The following is a 15,490-nucleotide window of genomic DNA, read 5'->3' as shown; positions in this document are numbered from 1 at the left end:
GGATCAGATCAGCCATGATCTTATTGAATGGCAGAGCAGGCTCGAGGGGCCGATTGGCCTACTCCTGCTCCAATTTCTTATGTTCTTATGTAAACTTCTACAACCCTTTGTGTATAGAAATGTTTTCTAATCTCACTCCTGAAAGGTCTGGCTCTAATTTTTAGACTGTGCCCCCTACTCCTAGAATCCCCAACCAGCAGAAATAGTTTCTCTCTATCCACCCTATCTGTTCCCCTTAATATCTTATAAACTTTGATCAGATCACCCCTTAACCTTCGAAACTCTAGAGAATACAACCACAATTTGTGTAATCTCTCCTCGTAACTTAACCCTTGAAGTCCGGGTATCATTCTAGTAAACCTACGCTGCACTCCCTCCAAGGCCAATATGTCCTTCCGAAGGTGCGGTGCCCAGAACTGCTCACAGTACTCCAGGTGCGGTCTAACCAGGGTTTTGTATAGCTGCAGCATAACTTCTGCCCCCTTGTACTCCAGTCCTCTAAATATAAAGGCCAGCATTCCATTTGCCTTCTTGATTATTTTCTGCACCTGTTCATGACACTTCAATGATCTGTGTACCTGAACCCCTAAGTCCCTTTGGACAGCCACTGTTTTTAACTTTTTACCATTTAGAAAGTACCCTGTTCTATCCTTTTTTGTTCCAAAGTGGATGACCTCACATTTGTCTACACTGAATTCCATTTGCCACAGTTTTGCCCATTCACCTAATCTATCAATATCGCTTTGTAATTTTATGTTTTCATCTACACTGCTTACAATGCCACCAATCTTTGTGTCATCGGTGTCAGGAAGCACTTCTTCACATAAAGGGGAGTAAAAATCTGGAACTCTCCCCCAAAAAGCTGTTGAGGCTGGGGGTCAATTGAAAATTTCTAAACTGAGATTGATAGATTTTTGTTGGGTAAAGGTATTAAGGGTTACAGAACCAAGGCGGGTAAATAGAGTTAAGATACAGATCAACCATGATCTAACTGAATGATGGAAGCGGCTCGAGGGGCTGAATGGCCTACTCCTGTTCCTATGTTTGGTCTGAGTCACTACCAATAACAGCAGTACATTTATTCACAAAGCCAGCAGGGAAGCAAGATCAGTCTGTTTAATGTTGACCGATAACAGCATCAGATTACAATCAGAAATACAAACAATATTCTAATGAACTCTACAATTTTATTTGTGACGTTTTGTGACAGTTATGTGACTGGAAACTACATGCTGAACAATATACTTCAAATGAAATATAATTCATTGACTGTTCAGTCACGGTGCAATGTTTAGAACTAGTGTGGAACTGTTCTCGATGATCACCTCAGGCTGAAGAAAAGCTTGGTAACTGGCGCCCCCAGATGACTTTGCGTTCAACTCCCTTCTCAGTGACGGCAGCTAGACGAATCACCCCACCACTTGAACCATCTCGATCCATCGCAAGTGCAATAGCTGAGACACAAATAGAAAATGTCAGGTTCTCTTTAAAAGTGCAGAATGTTTTTTTTAAATCCCCGTTCTCTTCAAGGGACTGACTTTTGTCAGGGTATCTACTATAACTTGGCGTTCGTCATTCAATGAATGTCAGCATGTCATCCAAACATGGAGGGCCTCAAAGCCAAGCCCTGGCCTGTTCTCATCAAACACTTTTTAGCAACGGTGATCAGGAGCAGGAAGCCTGGCTGATTTTTTTTCCCCCTCTCATCCAGGGTTACTGAAGCTAACCCCTTCTGCTACTCTGCCCGAGACTGGACTAGCAATTCACCGCTTTTACCAACTAAGGTATTAGCTAAGACTAAAGCTTTGAGAAAATATTTACACTGGTGATAATATGGTAGACGAGCACATTCAGTATTCAGGCAGACATGACACAGGATAGGGGTCAATTCTCCCATCTCAATTCTGCAGTGTGGGAAGGATCCAAAAGGAGTATTTTCCCACAGAATGGAAGGAAAGGCCTGCCCGTCTTCCTAGGTTGTGGGAATTACCTGATTCATGGGAGTCCAGGTGTCCCATGCCATTGTTCACAATAATGAAGATAACTGTTTTCAAGGGCAGGAGTCATCTACCATGTAACACACAATGTATTGTTCTGCTGCTAAGCAGCTGCTTCTTTTAAGGCCCAAAATCCAACTGCCACTATATCCTGGACCAATTGCAGGCTAATTATTTTAGGGACACCAAACCCTGACAAGGTCAATTACCTTTTTTCAATTGCTGAGAAGATTCTTCTTTAAAAACTTTTTAAAAGTAGAAATTTACATGCAACAAAGTAATACCCAAAATGTGTCATATTGTCACATGCAGATCTCAACATTAGATTTCCTGTGATGTTGCCGACACGGAGTGTCACTCACATTAAGCTGCTAACGTGGCCCGTGCTGTGAATGGCACTGCTCCAAACTGGCAAATCCAGTAACTGAAGCTACACAATGTGAAGCCAGTCAGAGGGTGGATCTGATCACTTGTCAATTTCTGGCTCTTGACCCATGATTGGCTTTTTAAAAAAAAAAATCTTGTTTTGCATCTGTAACAAAGTATGTTTGGTGTGCAGCAGGTGAGCATGACATACAAGATTAGTTTTTAATATGAACAGCTAGTAGATCTACTGTGACATTGCTCATAGTAAGTTTTAAAAGAACATGAGTGGCACATTATGGAATACATGTGTATTATTTTGCTGCTAAGGCAAGGCAGTGTTTGCTGTTCAGTAAACCCAAGGGTGAGACAGAGTTCAGCCTCCAGTGATTCCTAAACTCAGTGATGACAGACATTTTAACTCACATCCAGAAGGTATTTTCAATTGCTGGCAGGGAGTCCCCGTCCATTCCAAATTATTGACTTTCTTTAGTGTGACCACAAATTTCTATACATTAGACACATATATTTTAAATCAGTCAGTATTAAAAATGGACATCTCGCATGCCCAGTCATCACTTTCTGTTTTAATGCTGAGTGCTTCCGAGCTGCAGCCTGAAACTGACCAGTACTTTCCGATCTCCAACCTTTCCTGAGCAAATAGAAAATAGGAGCAGGAGCAGGCCATTCGGCCCTTCGAGCCTGCTCCGCCATTCAATATGATCATGGCTGATCCTCTATCTCAATACCATATTCCCGCTCTCTCCCCATACCCCTCGATGCCCTCTGTGTCTAGAAATTCATCTATCTCCTTCTGAAATATATTCAGTGACTTGGCCTCCACTGCCTTCTGTGGTAGAGAATTCCACAGGTTCACCACCCTCTTGAGTGAAGACATTTCTCCTCATCTCTGTCCTAAACGTCCTACCCCGTATCCTGAGACTGTAACCCCTCGTTCTGGATCCTCCCAAATAGTAAAATCAGATTGACCTTTGAGCCTGTACTTTCTTAAAAAGAATCACATTTTCTGGTCTTAAAAGGGACAATTCCATTTTAGGAACAGACTACACTGTGCGCTATGTGGTTTAAACCTGTGCTTATAACTAAGTGGATCATTTCACCTACCATGACCAGGACCAAGGGAGATCCATTAATATATTAAAAATAGACCATCTAGTGAAGACAGAAATTACATTTTGTTTTAACGATAAATGCTTCCGACCTGTAGCTCAAATTTCTAAGCACTTTCCACTTTACCAAGTTCCCAAAAAAAATAAACTCAGATTGATTTGTGTGCAACATACAACTATTTCCAGCACGTGAGGTATCGCCAAGGTCTGTAATTTACACATTTCACTTAATTTGAAGACTGCAATTTACTCTCTCTCCATCCGCACTCACCATTTGCTGTGAAATCTAAACACTCCTCCTTTGTCATTCCAGGTTTGTATGATGAGTCAACGTAGCCATAGATGTAGGTACTTCCAGAACCACCAATGGAAAACGGCTGCCGGACCATCATCCCACCCATTGGAACTGTGTATACCTAAAATCACAAGCAAGTTTATTAACTCTCCTCGTATGCTCACGCTCATAAATGAAGACTGGTGGTTTGGGGACAATGAGGGAGTAAAGCTTTCACCAGTGGGATTGTACCTCATCAGGAGCTGAAGTTTTTAGGAGATGAACCCACAAGTTAACAGAACAGCCCAAACTGATTCTGTCTTCTCCTTTCCCTTCCTGTAACAGAGAGGCTAAGCTGACTATCACGATATTTATTCCCTCTTACAATAAAGCAGACCGGGTTGACTTTCCCCTCCACTTCCACCCATAACAGAACCACCAAGGTAGAGTTTCTCTCTCCTTGTAACAGAGCACCTCGGGTTGTTCTCTTTCCACAGCCCCACTCCCCCGCCAACCCCCTCTAGCAGGGCAGCCAACCAATTCCCTTGTTACCGCAACAAAGCAACTGACTGACTGACTTTTCCTCTTCTTGTTTAAGAACAGGGTGATTCTCTCTCTCTCTCTCTCTCTCTCCCCCCCCCCGACCACCACCACAGTGTATCACAGCCCAGTGATTCTCTTCCCTTCCACCCACCCAGGGTGATTCTCTCCCTCCCTCCAGAGATAGTCATGGATGGGTGTGAGGAAGGGGGCAAAGACAGACTTAAATGAGTTTTTAAAATTTGCGCTTGGGATGTGGGTAATACCGACTAAGTAGTATTTATCCCCACTCCCCAGGTGGCCTGAAGGCATTAAGTCAACCATATAATGTGGGTCTGGAGTCAGGTGTAAGACAGACTACGTAGGGGCAGCATGTCCCTTCCCTGAAGGCCAAGATTGAATGAGTTGGGTTTTTACAACAATCGAGCAGCTTTCGTGGTCGTTTTCTGTCGCCAGTCCCCAAAAAATACCAGATTCACTTAATTCAATTTCACAATTTGCCACAGTGGGATTTGAACTCACGACCTCTGGGTTTATAGTCCAGTAACATAACTACCAGGCAACCATATCCTTAGTAACAGACAATATGGGGTTTGCAGTTCAGCTAATGGTTGACATGGTTTGCAAATTGTCTGGGTTGGTCTAAGGAAGCAGAGAAGGAGCAAAGATGGAATGAGGGCAGGGATATAAAGTTCTAGGTGGGAGTAGGGTAAGGTGTTATTTTAGTTTGTTCTTGGGACGTGGATGATGCTGGCAATGCCACAGTTATTGCCCATCCCCAGTTGCCCTGTGACGCTGGTGGTGGGCCTTCTCCTTGAACACCTGCCATCCCTTTTCTGATGGCAATTTCACGATAGGACTAGGTAGAGAATTCCAGCATTTGCACCCAGCAAATATGGTGTGTTACTTGGAGGTGATGGTACTCCCATAATCTTACTTTTCACTTATTGGCAGTCGTGGGCTGGGAGGAAGGTGTAGCTCAGCTGTGACCTGAAGTCAGACAAAATCTGACAAGACAGAGGTGGGGTGGAAACTCACCTCGTAACTATGGTACTGTTGCTGCATATCGGCGGTTCAACAATGGAAAGGAGGAGCCAACGATGGTCATTGGCGGACTTGTACTTGTTAAGTTAGAGGTGTGGAATCGGATAAGTGCAGTCCTGCGAAGATGGATCACCAAGGTGGCACAGTGTCGGAGGATGAAGTGATCGACCGATCGACCGTGCTGATTGCTGCAGAGAGGTTCCATGTGACTTTAACCAGGATAGCGTCAATGCTGTGGACAGGACAGAAAGGGGACTAGAGGGACCCCAGGGAGTTGTGGGAGAAGTGAGCATGGCATTGGGTGGCAACAAGCATTCAAAGACCTCGGAGAGGAAAATTAAGTTAAACATGGGGCAATAGTTGGAAATGGAGGGGAAAAAAGTTCAGGGATGGCGCGCAGCCGCGGAAGGGACGGCGTGCAGCTTTCCAACACATCGTTTCAACCCAGCAGAGAGTAGAAGTTTAAAAATGAAAAAATAAAACCACAAGCTTTACCTGTCCACCTTTTCTTTTATCCCACCCAGCAACAATGATCCCAGCCATCAGCTCCTCCCGGTATTTGTAGCACATATCTTTGAACAAATTGCCAGCTGTCTGCACCAGAGGAAGCTCATCAAGCTCAATGCTGTAAAGAAATTGAGGCCGAGAATAACAGCGTTACATCTTCAGGATCAATACACGGGCCAGGAGGGCCCGAACAGAACGCCCATGTTTCAGGGGGAGTCGAAGCACTCACCGCGGCCAGGCAAGGACCTCATCAATGTGGCAAAGTTGGGCCCTACGACGCAGTCAGGACCTCAACACCACTCTCATTCTGGAACACACGAATGGCGCGGAGTGCCGGGCCGCCAGTGAAACCCGGCAGCGGGGCCCCGCGGCCGCCAGTGAAACCCGGCAGCAGGAGCGGGGCCTGGGGCCGGGTTTCTATTCATATTATTAACATTATTACTGCAGGGGAGAGACTTTTACCCCAGTAGTCTGGTTCTAAAGCCTCATCTCCAATTAGAAACCTCTAAGTTTCTTTCACTCAAGAGCCTAACCTACATTAAATCTGATTACTAGGATATCTACAATGGTCACAGAGGACTGACCTGTGGAAGCCGAGCTGATAGGCAACTGCATCTGCGATTGCCTGGGTGTCTGCTGCAGATCCCGAGCGACAACAGAAAATAAGATCATGAATTGGAGTCAGTTTATCAGTTACTCTATTTGCAATGTATGACCTGAAAAAGAAGAATTATTGCACATCACAAGGACGCATTACTGACACTGAATTTTGCCGAGACAAATCTGTGGTTTCACAGATGGCTGATTTCACACATTCTCTGAAAATTAACATCTCCGGGGGAGGAAAAGAGAAAGGGGAAAGAAGGTTCTTGCATTTATAGAGTGCCCTTCACAGCCCTGCGACACCCCAAAGCATTTCACAGCCAATGAAGTATATTTGAAGTGTAGTCACTGTTGCAATGTAGGGAAACACAGTAACCAATTTGCACACAGCAAGGTCTCAGAAAATGTAATGAGATTAATGACTAGTCTGTTCCTGGTGGTATTGGTTGCCAACTCTGGTTGGACATATGCTTGAAGGTTTGATCACTTGATATTTGCTGCTGTTTCAATCCTCATTTGGTCCCTGCAGATGATACAAAGATGGGAGGGAAAGTAGAGAGTGAGGAGGACATAAAAAACCTGCAAGGGGATATAGACAGGCTGGGTGAGTGGGCGGAGATTTGGCAGATGCAATATAATATTGGAAAATGTGAGGTTATGCACTTTGGCAGGAAAAATCAGAGAGCAAGTTATTTTCTTAATGGCGAGAGACTGGAAAGTACTGCAGTACAAAGGGATCTGGGGGTCCTAGTGCAAGAAAATCAAAAAGTTGGTATGCAGGTGCAGCAGGTGATCAAGAAAGCCAACGGAATGTTGGCTTTTATTGCTAGGGGGATAGAATATAAAAACAAGGAGGTATTGCTGCAGTTATATAAGGTATTGGTGAGACCGCACCTGGAATACTGCATACAGTTTTGGTCTCCATACTTAAGAAAAGACATACTTGCTCTCGAGGCAGTACAAAGAAGGTTCACTCGGTTAATCCCGGGGATGAGGGGGCGGACATATGAGGAGAGGTTGAGTAGATTGGGACTCTACTCATTGGAGTTCAGAAGAATGAGAGGCGATCTTATTGAAACATATAAGATTGTGAAGGGGCTTGATCGGGTGGATGCGGTAAGGATGTTCCCAAAGATGGGTGAAACTAGAACTAGGGGGCATAATCTTAGAATAAGGGGCTGCTCTTTCAAAACTGAGATGAGGAGAAACTTCTTCACTCAGAGGGTGGTAGGTCTGTGGAATTTGCTGCCCCAGGAAGCTGTGGAAGCTACATCATTAGATAAATTTAAAACAGAAATAGACAGTTTCCTAGAAGTAAAGGGAATTAGGGGTTATGGGGAGCGGGCAGGAAATTGGACATGAAGCTGAGTTCGGATCGGTCAATGCCCTGTGGGTGGCGGAGAGGGCCCAGGGGCTGTGTGGCCGGGTCCTGCTCCGACTTCTTGTGTTCTTTAGATTTGTGGTTGGGATCAGATCAGCCATGATCTTATTGAATGGCGGAGCAGGCTCGAGGGGCCGATTGGCCTACTCCTGCTCCAATTTCATATGTTCTTATGTTCTCCCCTCAGTCTGGATCAACTTAATCTGTTCCTTTTTATGAGCTGTTCATCTGCAATGCCTTCATGCAGTGCCCGAATATGGGTGTTTTCATTTCCTTACAGATGCTGCCTGTTGCCAGCATTTTCTGTACAATGGGTCTTGTTTATTTGTAGTGGTTTTGCAAGGTCAACTGTGACAAAGAATGAAATATTATCCTGTTTAAGAAAGCTGCCCTCCCAGTAGTTCATGTTTTCCACTCCCTGTACTACATGACTGTATAATATTCATGATCAGCAACAGCACAGCATTGCTCATAAGAGTCTAAATAAAGCAGCTTAGTGCTGTGCATCTCTCAGTGCTGGGATTATGCCAGATAATATCTTATTTGGCTTATTGTACTTAATGTAAGTCAGCTATCAAGAGACCCAATCTACTTTAGCTGACCATAGACATTTCATTCCTGGTTTTCCAAAGTTTAAAAAAAGTAAATAAAAGACGACCAGTGATTTTCATCACATGAAACCAGGAGGAATCGAGCAATTACATAGAATATACAGCACAGATATAGGCCATCTGGCCCGGCAGGTCTATGTCGATGTTTATGCTTCACACGAGCTTCCTCCCACTCCATCAAATCCCATCAACATATCCTTCAATTCCTTTCTCCCTCATGTGTTTATCAAGCTTCCCCATCTGTGCTATTCACCTCAACTACTCCTTGTGGTATTGAGTTCCACATTCTAACCAGTCTTTGGGTAAAGAAGTTTCTCCAGAATTCCCTATTGGATTTATGAGTCACTATCTTATATTTATGGTCCCTAGTTCTGGTCTCCCCAACAAGTGCAGGGATTGGAAACGGGGAGAAAAGAAACTTAAATTCATGGAATGCATTCGAGAATAATATGTCGAGGAACCAACTAGGGAACAGGTTATTTTAGATCTATTATTGTGTAATGAGACAGGGTTAATTAGTAATCTTATAGTTAAGGATCCTCTGGGGCAGAGTGATCATAATATGATACAATTTCATATTGAGTTTGAGAGTGATGTAGTTAAATCCAAAGCTAGGGTCCTAAATTTAAACAAAGCCAATTAAGTAGGTATGAGGGGCGAGTTGGCTATGGTAGGTTAGGAAATTACATTAAAAGACATGATGGTAGATAAGCAATGGTGAACATTTAAATAATTAATCATTCTCAAAGAATATATATTCCATTGAGGAATAAACACTCACAGGATACGGGATCCAACTGTGGCTAACTAGAGAAGTTAAGGATAGCATTAGATTAAAAGAAGAGGCGGCTTACAAAGTTGCCAAAAAGAGTAGCAAGCCTGAGGATTGGGGGCGGGTTTCAGAAATTAGCAAAGGATGACCAAGAAATTGATAAAGAGGGAGAAAATTGAATATGGGAGCAAGCTAGCAATAAAAACAGATTGCAAATAACAACATATGAACATAAGAAATAGGAGCAGGAGTAGGTCATACAGCCCCTCAAGCCTGTTCCGCCATTAGGGCTCATGGGATTGGGGGTAATATATTAGCATGGATTTAAGATTGGTTAATGGACAGAAAACAGAGAGCAGGAATAAACGATCATCTTTGGGTTGCAGGTTGTAACTAGTGGGGTGCTGCAAGGATCAGTGCTTGGGCCTCAGCTGTTTACAATGTATATCAATGACTTAGATGAGGGTACCGAGTGAAATGTATGCCAGTTTGCTGACAATACAAAGCTTGATGAGGAAGCAAGCTGTGAGGAGAACACAAAGAGGCTGCAAAGGGATATCGACAGGTTAAGTGAGTGGGCAAGAAGGTGGCAGAGTATAATGAGGGGAAATGTGAAGTTATCCATTTTGGTGGATAGGAAGAATAGAAAAGCAGAATTTTTTAAAAAAAATTTATTTTAGCAAATGTTGTTAGTCAAAAGGATTTGGGTGTCCTTGTACATGAATCACAGAAAGTTAACATACAGGTACAGCAAGCAATTAGGAAAGCAAATGATATGCTGGCCTCTATTGCGAGGGGATTGGAGTATAAGAGTAAGGAGGTCTTACTGCAATTATATAGTACTCTGGTGAGACCACACCTGGAGTACTGTGTACAGTTTTGGTCTCCTTACCTGAGGAAGGATATTCTTGCCTTACAGGCTTAAGGTTCACTAGATTGATTCCTGGGATGAGAGGGTTGACTTGTGAGGAGAGATTGAGTAGAATGGGCCTATACTGTCTGGAGTTTAGAAGAATGAGAAGTGATCTCATTGAAACATATAAGATTCTTAGAGGGCTTGACAGGGTAGATGCTGAGAGGCTGTTTCCCCTGGCTGGAGAGTCTAGAACCAGGGGGCATAGTCTCAGGATAAGGGGTCAGACATTTAGGACTGAGGTGAGGAAAAATTCCTTCACTCAGAGGGTTGTGAATCTTTGGAATTCTCTACCCCAGAGGGCTGTGGATGCTCAGTCATTGAGTATATTCAAAACTCAGATCGATAGATTTTTGGACTCTAGGGGAATCAAGGGAATATGGGGATCGGGCAGGAAAGTGGAGTTGAGGTCGAAGATCAGCCATGGTCTGATTGAATGGTGGAGCAGGCTCGAGGGGCCGTGTGGCCTACTCCTGCTCCTATTTCTTATGTTCTTATGTCAAATTGAAGGCAGACGATATAGGAGGGATGGAAAGAAACAAAGGAAGAAAGAAACTTGGAAAAAAGTAACTCAGCTGGGCTTTGTTCAACATTAAAGCAAGAATCTCAATGTCTGGTTGTCTTTTGCAAAGAACCACTCTCATATTTTTCAGTATATTTAACCAAGGAGGGGGTGATGACTTAGGACAGTGTACGCAAGTTAAACGAACCATCACAAGCTACAAGAAGCAACTTTTTAAAAAAATTTGTTCATGGGATGTGGGCGTCGCTGGCGAGGCTAGCATTTATTGCCCATCCCTAATCTGGGGATTCGAACCAGCTTAGAGTAAGCGGTGCATAAATTCAGCTTCCCTGCATTCTCTGTCTCCTTGTAGTCAGTTCCTTAAACGTAACAGCCTTACCCTGTGGTAGTTCGTGAATCTGCACCAATGACAACGCCACCGTCAAATTCCACAGCCATAATGGTTGTCTGTATTAGAAAAAACATTTTACATGTGACTATACACATGAAATTCATCCACAATAGGTGAACAGACTCAAGATCTGATAATGAGAAGGCAGAGGAAAACAGAGCTAAATATAACAAGTAAATATCTTACATGATAAATACTCAATTTATGGAATATACTGCCATTTAGCACTTTGAATACAGATTAAATATAAACCTTGAAGAGACAGATTCCTGTTACAACTGGGGACGGTGGGGTGGTAGGCAAGGGAAGCAATAATAAGCCTGGTGCCAAAGTAGGAATGCGATGAGAATCATTTTAACCAAAGACCAAATGTAATGTTAAATAAGAGAGTTATTTCAACCCAAATCATTTTTCTTCATCTAATTTTCTTCCCTTACACCTTCTCGCTGATGCCAATGACAAATCAGTCATCCAGTGATTTTGTGGAGGGTGGAGTATCCATAATCTCTCATACCCCAATAGGGAACCTGTTGGAGATCTGTAAATCTGCTACATTTGCTGCCCGAAGGACAACGAGGATTTAAACACCCGATTGGAGAGTGAGTGCCACAATTGATAACCAACACAGAAACTTGCGTTATTTATACATATAAAATGGGAGTCCAGCGTATCGGCAGCGATCGATTGAGGTAACCGATACTGGGGTACCAATAGTGATCGATTGAGGTAACCGATACTGGGGTATCAATAGTGATCGATTGAGGTAACCGATACTGGGGTATCAATAGTGATCGATTGAGGTAACCGATACTGGGGTATCAATAGTGATCGATTGAGGTAACCGATACTGGGGTATCAATAGTGATCGATTGAGGTAACCGATACTGGGGTATCAATAGTGATCGATTGAGGTAACCAACACAGGAACTTAAATAAAATTCAAATCGGCCGGAAGACCCATAGGTGGTAGGTGGTCTAACATGGTGACGCCACAATGTTCATTGATAGAAAAGACAAAGTATATTCAAAATAAAATAGGAACATGCACAGTGGTTGGAAAGAATGTAGTAACCTGAAACAATTAAAAGATAAAACGCACTAATTGATAAAAGAAAAGAGACTAAAAGAAAAGAAACCAACTGGAAAGCAGGGTCATATTGTTTCAAACAAGAATTAGCTTGACTGAGACAGGAATTAGAACAGGCAAAGGAGGTAATTGACATACGAGGTACAGGGGAACAGACAGAGAAGGAATTGGGAAAACAAAAACAGTGCAAGGATATGTTACCGGGGTTAGCAGTTTTACAGGCTAATGTGGCCAGTAAGGTCCATGAGGTGACTGAAGTAAAAGCAGAGAACGAAGAATTAAAAATTAGACTTACCAAACAAAGACAAAGAATAGAAGAATTAGCAGCCACCACCTGTACTAGGGCTGATTTAATGAAACGGAAACAATAGAAACAAATACAGGGTCCATACCGTGACTCCTGCAGCAGGGAAATCCTTAAGTTTAAAGAACAAATGAAGTCCCAGAGGGGCATGGTCCATATAGTTACCCGATCTGGATCAGGAGGAAGTCCTGATGATGACGACAACATAGATTGGGAAGGGTCTAGCAAGAAAAGCTGAACATCATTGGAACGGTGAGGATGACCATTATCCGGATCAGACCCCTATGGCACCAGTACTTGTGGTCAAACGGGAACCCCCAAACGACCAGAGAGAACCAGGAAAGGAGATCCAGAGTCATGGTTCCATATGACATCACCCTGATACAAGACATGGTCAAAAACATTCCCTGAACTAAACATAAGGAGGACCCAAGTCCTAACCTTTCAGCCAAAGGTTTTATTTTAAAATCACAAGCTTTCGGAGATTATCCCCTTCGTCAGGTGAATGGGGATAATCTCCGAAAGCTTGTGATTTTAAAATAAAATTGTTGGACTATAACCTGGTGTTGTAAGATTCCTTACATTTGTCCACCCCAGTCCATCACTGGCATCTCCACATCATTTCAGCCAAAGAGCAGACTACCAGGTTGCTGGCAGGCTAATCCATGTTTCACAACAAGCAAGTGAGGGGCATTTCTGATTACATCTTTTCTTCAGTCAGGCAGAATAACCATTAACACAGGAATTGGGAACTGGATTCTGGTACTGGATGGTAATCAATCTCATTCACAGCATTAAACCACAGCAGTAAGTATCACAACCAAGGCTCGGTTAATTTAGCTCCTCGGGCATTGCTTCTGCCTCTGACCCTCGTCTCTCAGTATTGACAGATCGATCTGCTCATAAACCAGTGACAGAATCACAGGCCTGGTGTTGGAAGATTCCTCACAAGAATCACAGGCCGACGGTGAACGAAGCGCCTGAAATCGAGGGGACCCGAGCGGCCTGGACCCAAAACACATTCGCCCACGCCCGAAATGTGCTGCATCACCGGCGGGCGTGCGAGCCGGAACCGCTCTCATCACCCGGAGCCGTCACTCGTACTTACTCCCGTGCTGACTTCCTCGCTCATCCACTCGGGGTAGAGGTTGTTCCCGCCCGGAACGGGCCTGAGCCCCGGAGTCTCGAAACGCGGCATCACCGGCACCACGGTCGCCATCTTACTGGGTCCACATGGAATGCCGGGAAGGTGGAGGAGTGAGCGGCGCGGGGCTCGCCGGGAAGGTGGAGGAGTGAGCGGCGCGGGGCTCGCCGGGAAAGTGGAGGAGTGAGCGGCGCGGGGCTCGCCGGGAAAGTGGAGGTGTGAGCGGCGCGGGGCTCGCCGGGAAGGTGGAGGAGTGAGCGGCGCGGGGCTCGCCGGGAAGGTGGAGGTGTGAGCGGCGCGGGGCTCGCCGGGAAGGTGGAGGTGTGAGCGGCGCGGGGCTCGCCGGGAAGGTGGAGGAGTGAGCGGCGCGGGGCTCGCCGGGAACGTGGAGGAGTGAGCGGCGCGGGGCTCGCCGGGAAAGTGGAGGTGTGAGCGGCGCGGGGCTCGCCGGGAATGTGGAGGAGTGAGCGGCGCGGGGCTCGCCGGGAAAGTGGAGGTGTGAGCGGCGCGGGGCTCGCCGGGAAGGTGGAGGAGTGAGCGGCGCGGGGCTCGCCGGGAAGGTGGAGGTGTGAGCGGCGCGGGGCTCGCCGGGAAAGTGGAGGTGTGAGCGGCGCGGGGCTCGCCGGGAAGGTGGAGGAGTGAGCGGCGCGGGGCTCGCCGGGAAAGTGGAGGAGTGAGCGGCGCGGGGCTCGCCGGGAAGGTGGAGGTGTGAGCGGCGCGGGGCTCGCCGGGAAGGTGGAGGAGTGAGCGGCGCGGGGCTCGCCGGGAAGGTGGAGGTGTGAGCGGCGCGGGGCTCGCCGGGAAAGTGGAGGTGTGAGCGGCGCGGGGCTCGCCGGGAAGGTGGAGGTGTGAGCGGCGCGGGGCTCGCCGGGAAGGTGGAGGAGTGAGCGGTGATGGATCAGCCCCTTTCCCGGGGAGGGAGTGGGAGGGAATCGGCCCCTTTCCCGGGGAGGGAGGGGGGGGGGGAATCGGCCCCTTTCCCGGGGAGGGAGGGGGGGGGGGAATCGGCCCCTTTCCCGGGGAGGGAGGGGGGAATCGGCCCCTTTCCCGGGGAGGGAGGGGGGAATCGGCCCCTTTCCCGGGGAGGGAGGGGGGGGGGGGAAATCGGCCCCTTTCCCGGGGAGGGAGGAATCGGCCCCTTTCCCGGGGAGGGAGGGGGGGGGGGAATCGGCCCCTTTCCCGGGGAGGGAGGGGGGGGGGGAATCGGCCCCTTTCCCGGGGAGGGAGGGGGGGGGGGAATCGGCCCCTTTCCCGGGGAGGGAGGGGGGGGGGGAATCGGCCCCTTTCCCGGGGAGGGAGGGGGGGGGGAATCGGCCCCTTTCCCGGGGAGGGAGGGGGGGGGGAATCGGCCCCTTTCCCGGGGAGGGAGGGGGGGGGGAATCGGCCCCTTTCCCGGGGAGGGAGGGGGGGGGGAATCGGCCCCTTTCCCGGGGAGGGAGGGGGGGGGGGAATCGGCCCCTTTCCCGGGGAGGGAGGGGGGGGGGAATCGGCCCCTTTCCCGGGGAGGGAGGGGGGGGGGAATCGGCCCCTTTCCCGGGGAGGGAGGGGGGGGGGAATCGGCCCCTTTCCCGGGGAGGGAGGGGGGGGGGGAATCGGCCCCTTTCCCGGGGAGGGAGGGGGGGGGGGAATCGGCCCCTTTCCCGGGGAGGGAGGGGGGGGGGGAATCGGCCCCTTTCCCGGGGAGGGAGGGGGGGGGGGGAATCGGCCCCTTTCCCGGGGAGGGAGGGGGGGGGGGAATCGGCCCCTTTCCCGGGGAGGGAGTGGGGGGGAATCGGCCCCTTTCCCGGGGAGGGAGTGGGGGGGAATCGGCCCCTTTCCCGGGGAGGGAGTGGGGGGGAATCGGCCCCTTTCCCGGGGAGGGAGTGGGGGGGAATCGGCCCCTTTCCCGGGGAGGGAGGGGGGGGGG

The 15,490-nt window shown here is 47.5% G+C and overlaps 1 protein-coding gene across 1 annotated transcript; it reads right to left on the bottom strand.

Moving 5' to 3' along the window:
- Positions 1 to 1,102: 1,102 nt before the first annotated feature.
- psmb6 (proteasome 20S subunit beta 6) lies at positions 1,103 to 13,748 on the bottom strand. The gene is made up of 6 exons (XM_067972310.1): positions 13,549 to 13,748; positions 11,038 to 11,105; positions 6,440 to 6,571; positions 5,844 to 5,973; positions 3,762 to 3,906; positions 1,103 to 1,454 (listed from the first exon to the last, which is right to left on the bottom strand). The coding sequence occupies exons 1-6, from the start codon at positions 13,657 to 13,659 to the stop codon at positions 1,327 to 1,329; spliced, it is 714 nt and encodes a 237-aa protein (XP_067828411.1). The 5' UTR covers positions 13,660 to 13,748; the 3' UTR covers positions 1,103 to 1,326.
- Between the last annotated feature and the right edge of the window lie 1,742 nt (positions 13,749 to 15,490).

Source organism: Heptranchias perlo, chromosome 35 (assembly GCF_035084215.1).
Source record: "Heptranchias perlo isolate sHepPer1 chromosome 35, sHepPer1.hap1, whole genome shotgun sequence".
Lineage (NCBI taxonomy): Eukaryota > Metazoa > Chordata > Chondrichthyes > Hexanchiformes > Hexanchidae > Heptranchias > Heptranchias perlo.
This window is presented reverse-complemented; position numbering and strand designations above follow the sequence as displayed.

Coding starts and splice junctions, on each gene's coding strand:
- psmb6 (XM_067972310.1), bottom strand. CDS start 13,659: ATGGCGACCGTGGTGCCGGTGATGCCGCGTTTCGAGACTCCGGGGCTC. Junction 6,572..11,037: donor GATTCACGAACTACCACAGG/GTAAGGCTGTTA, acceptor CTTCTTTTTCAG/GTCATACATTGCAAATAGAG. Junction 3,907..5,843: donor ATAAAAGAAAAGGTGGACAG/GTAAAGCTTGTG, acceptor TTGTGATTTTAG/GTATACACAGTTCCAATGGG.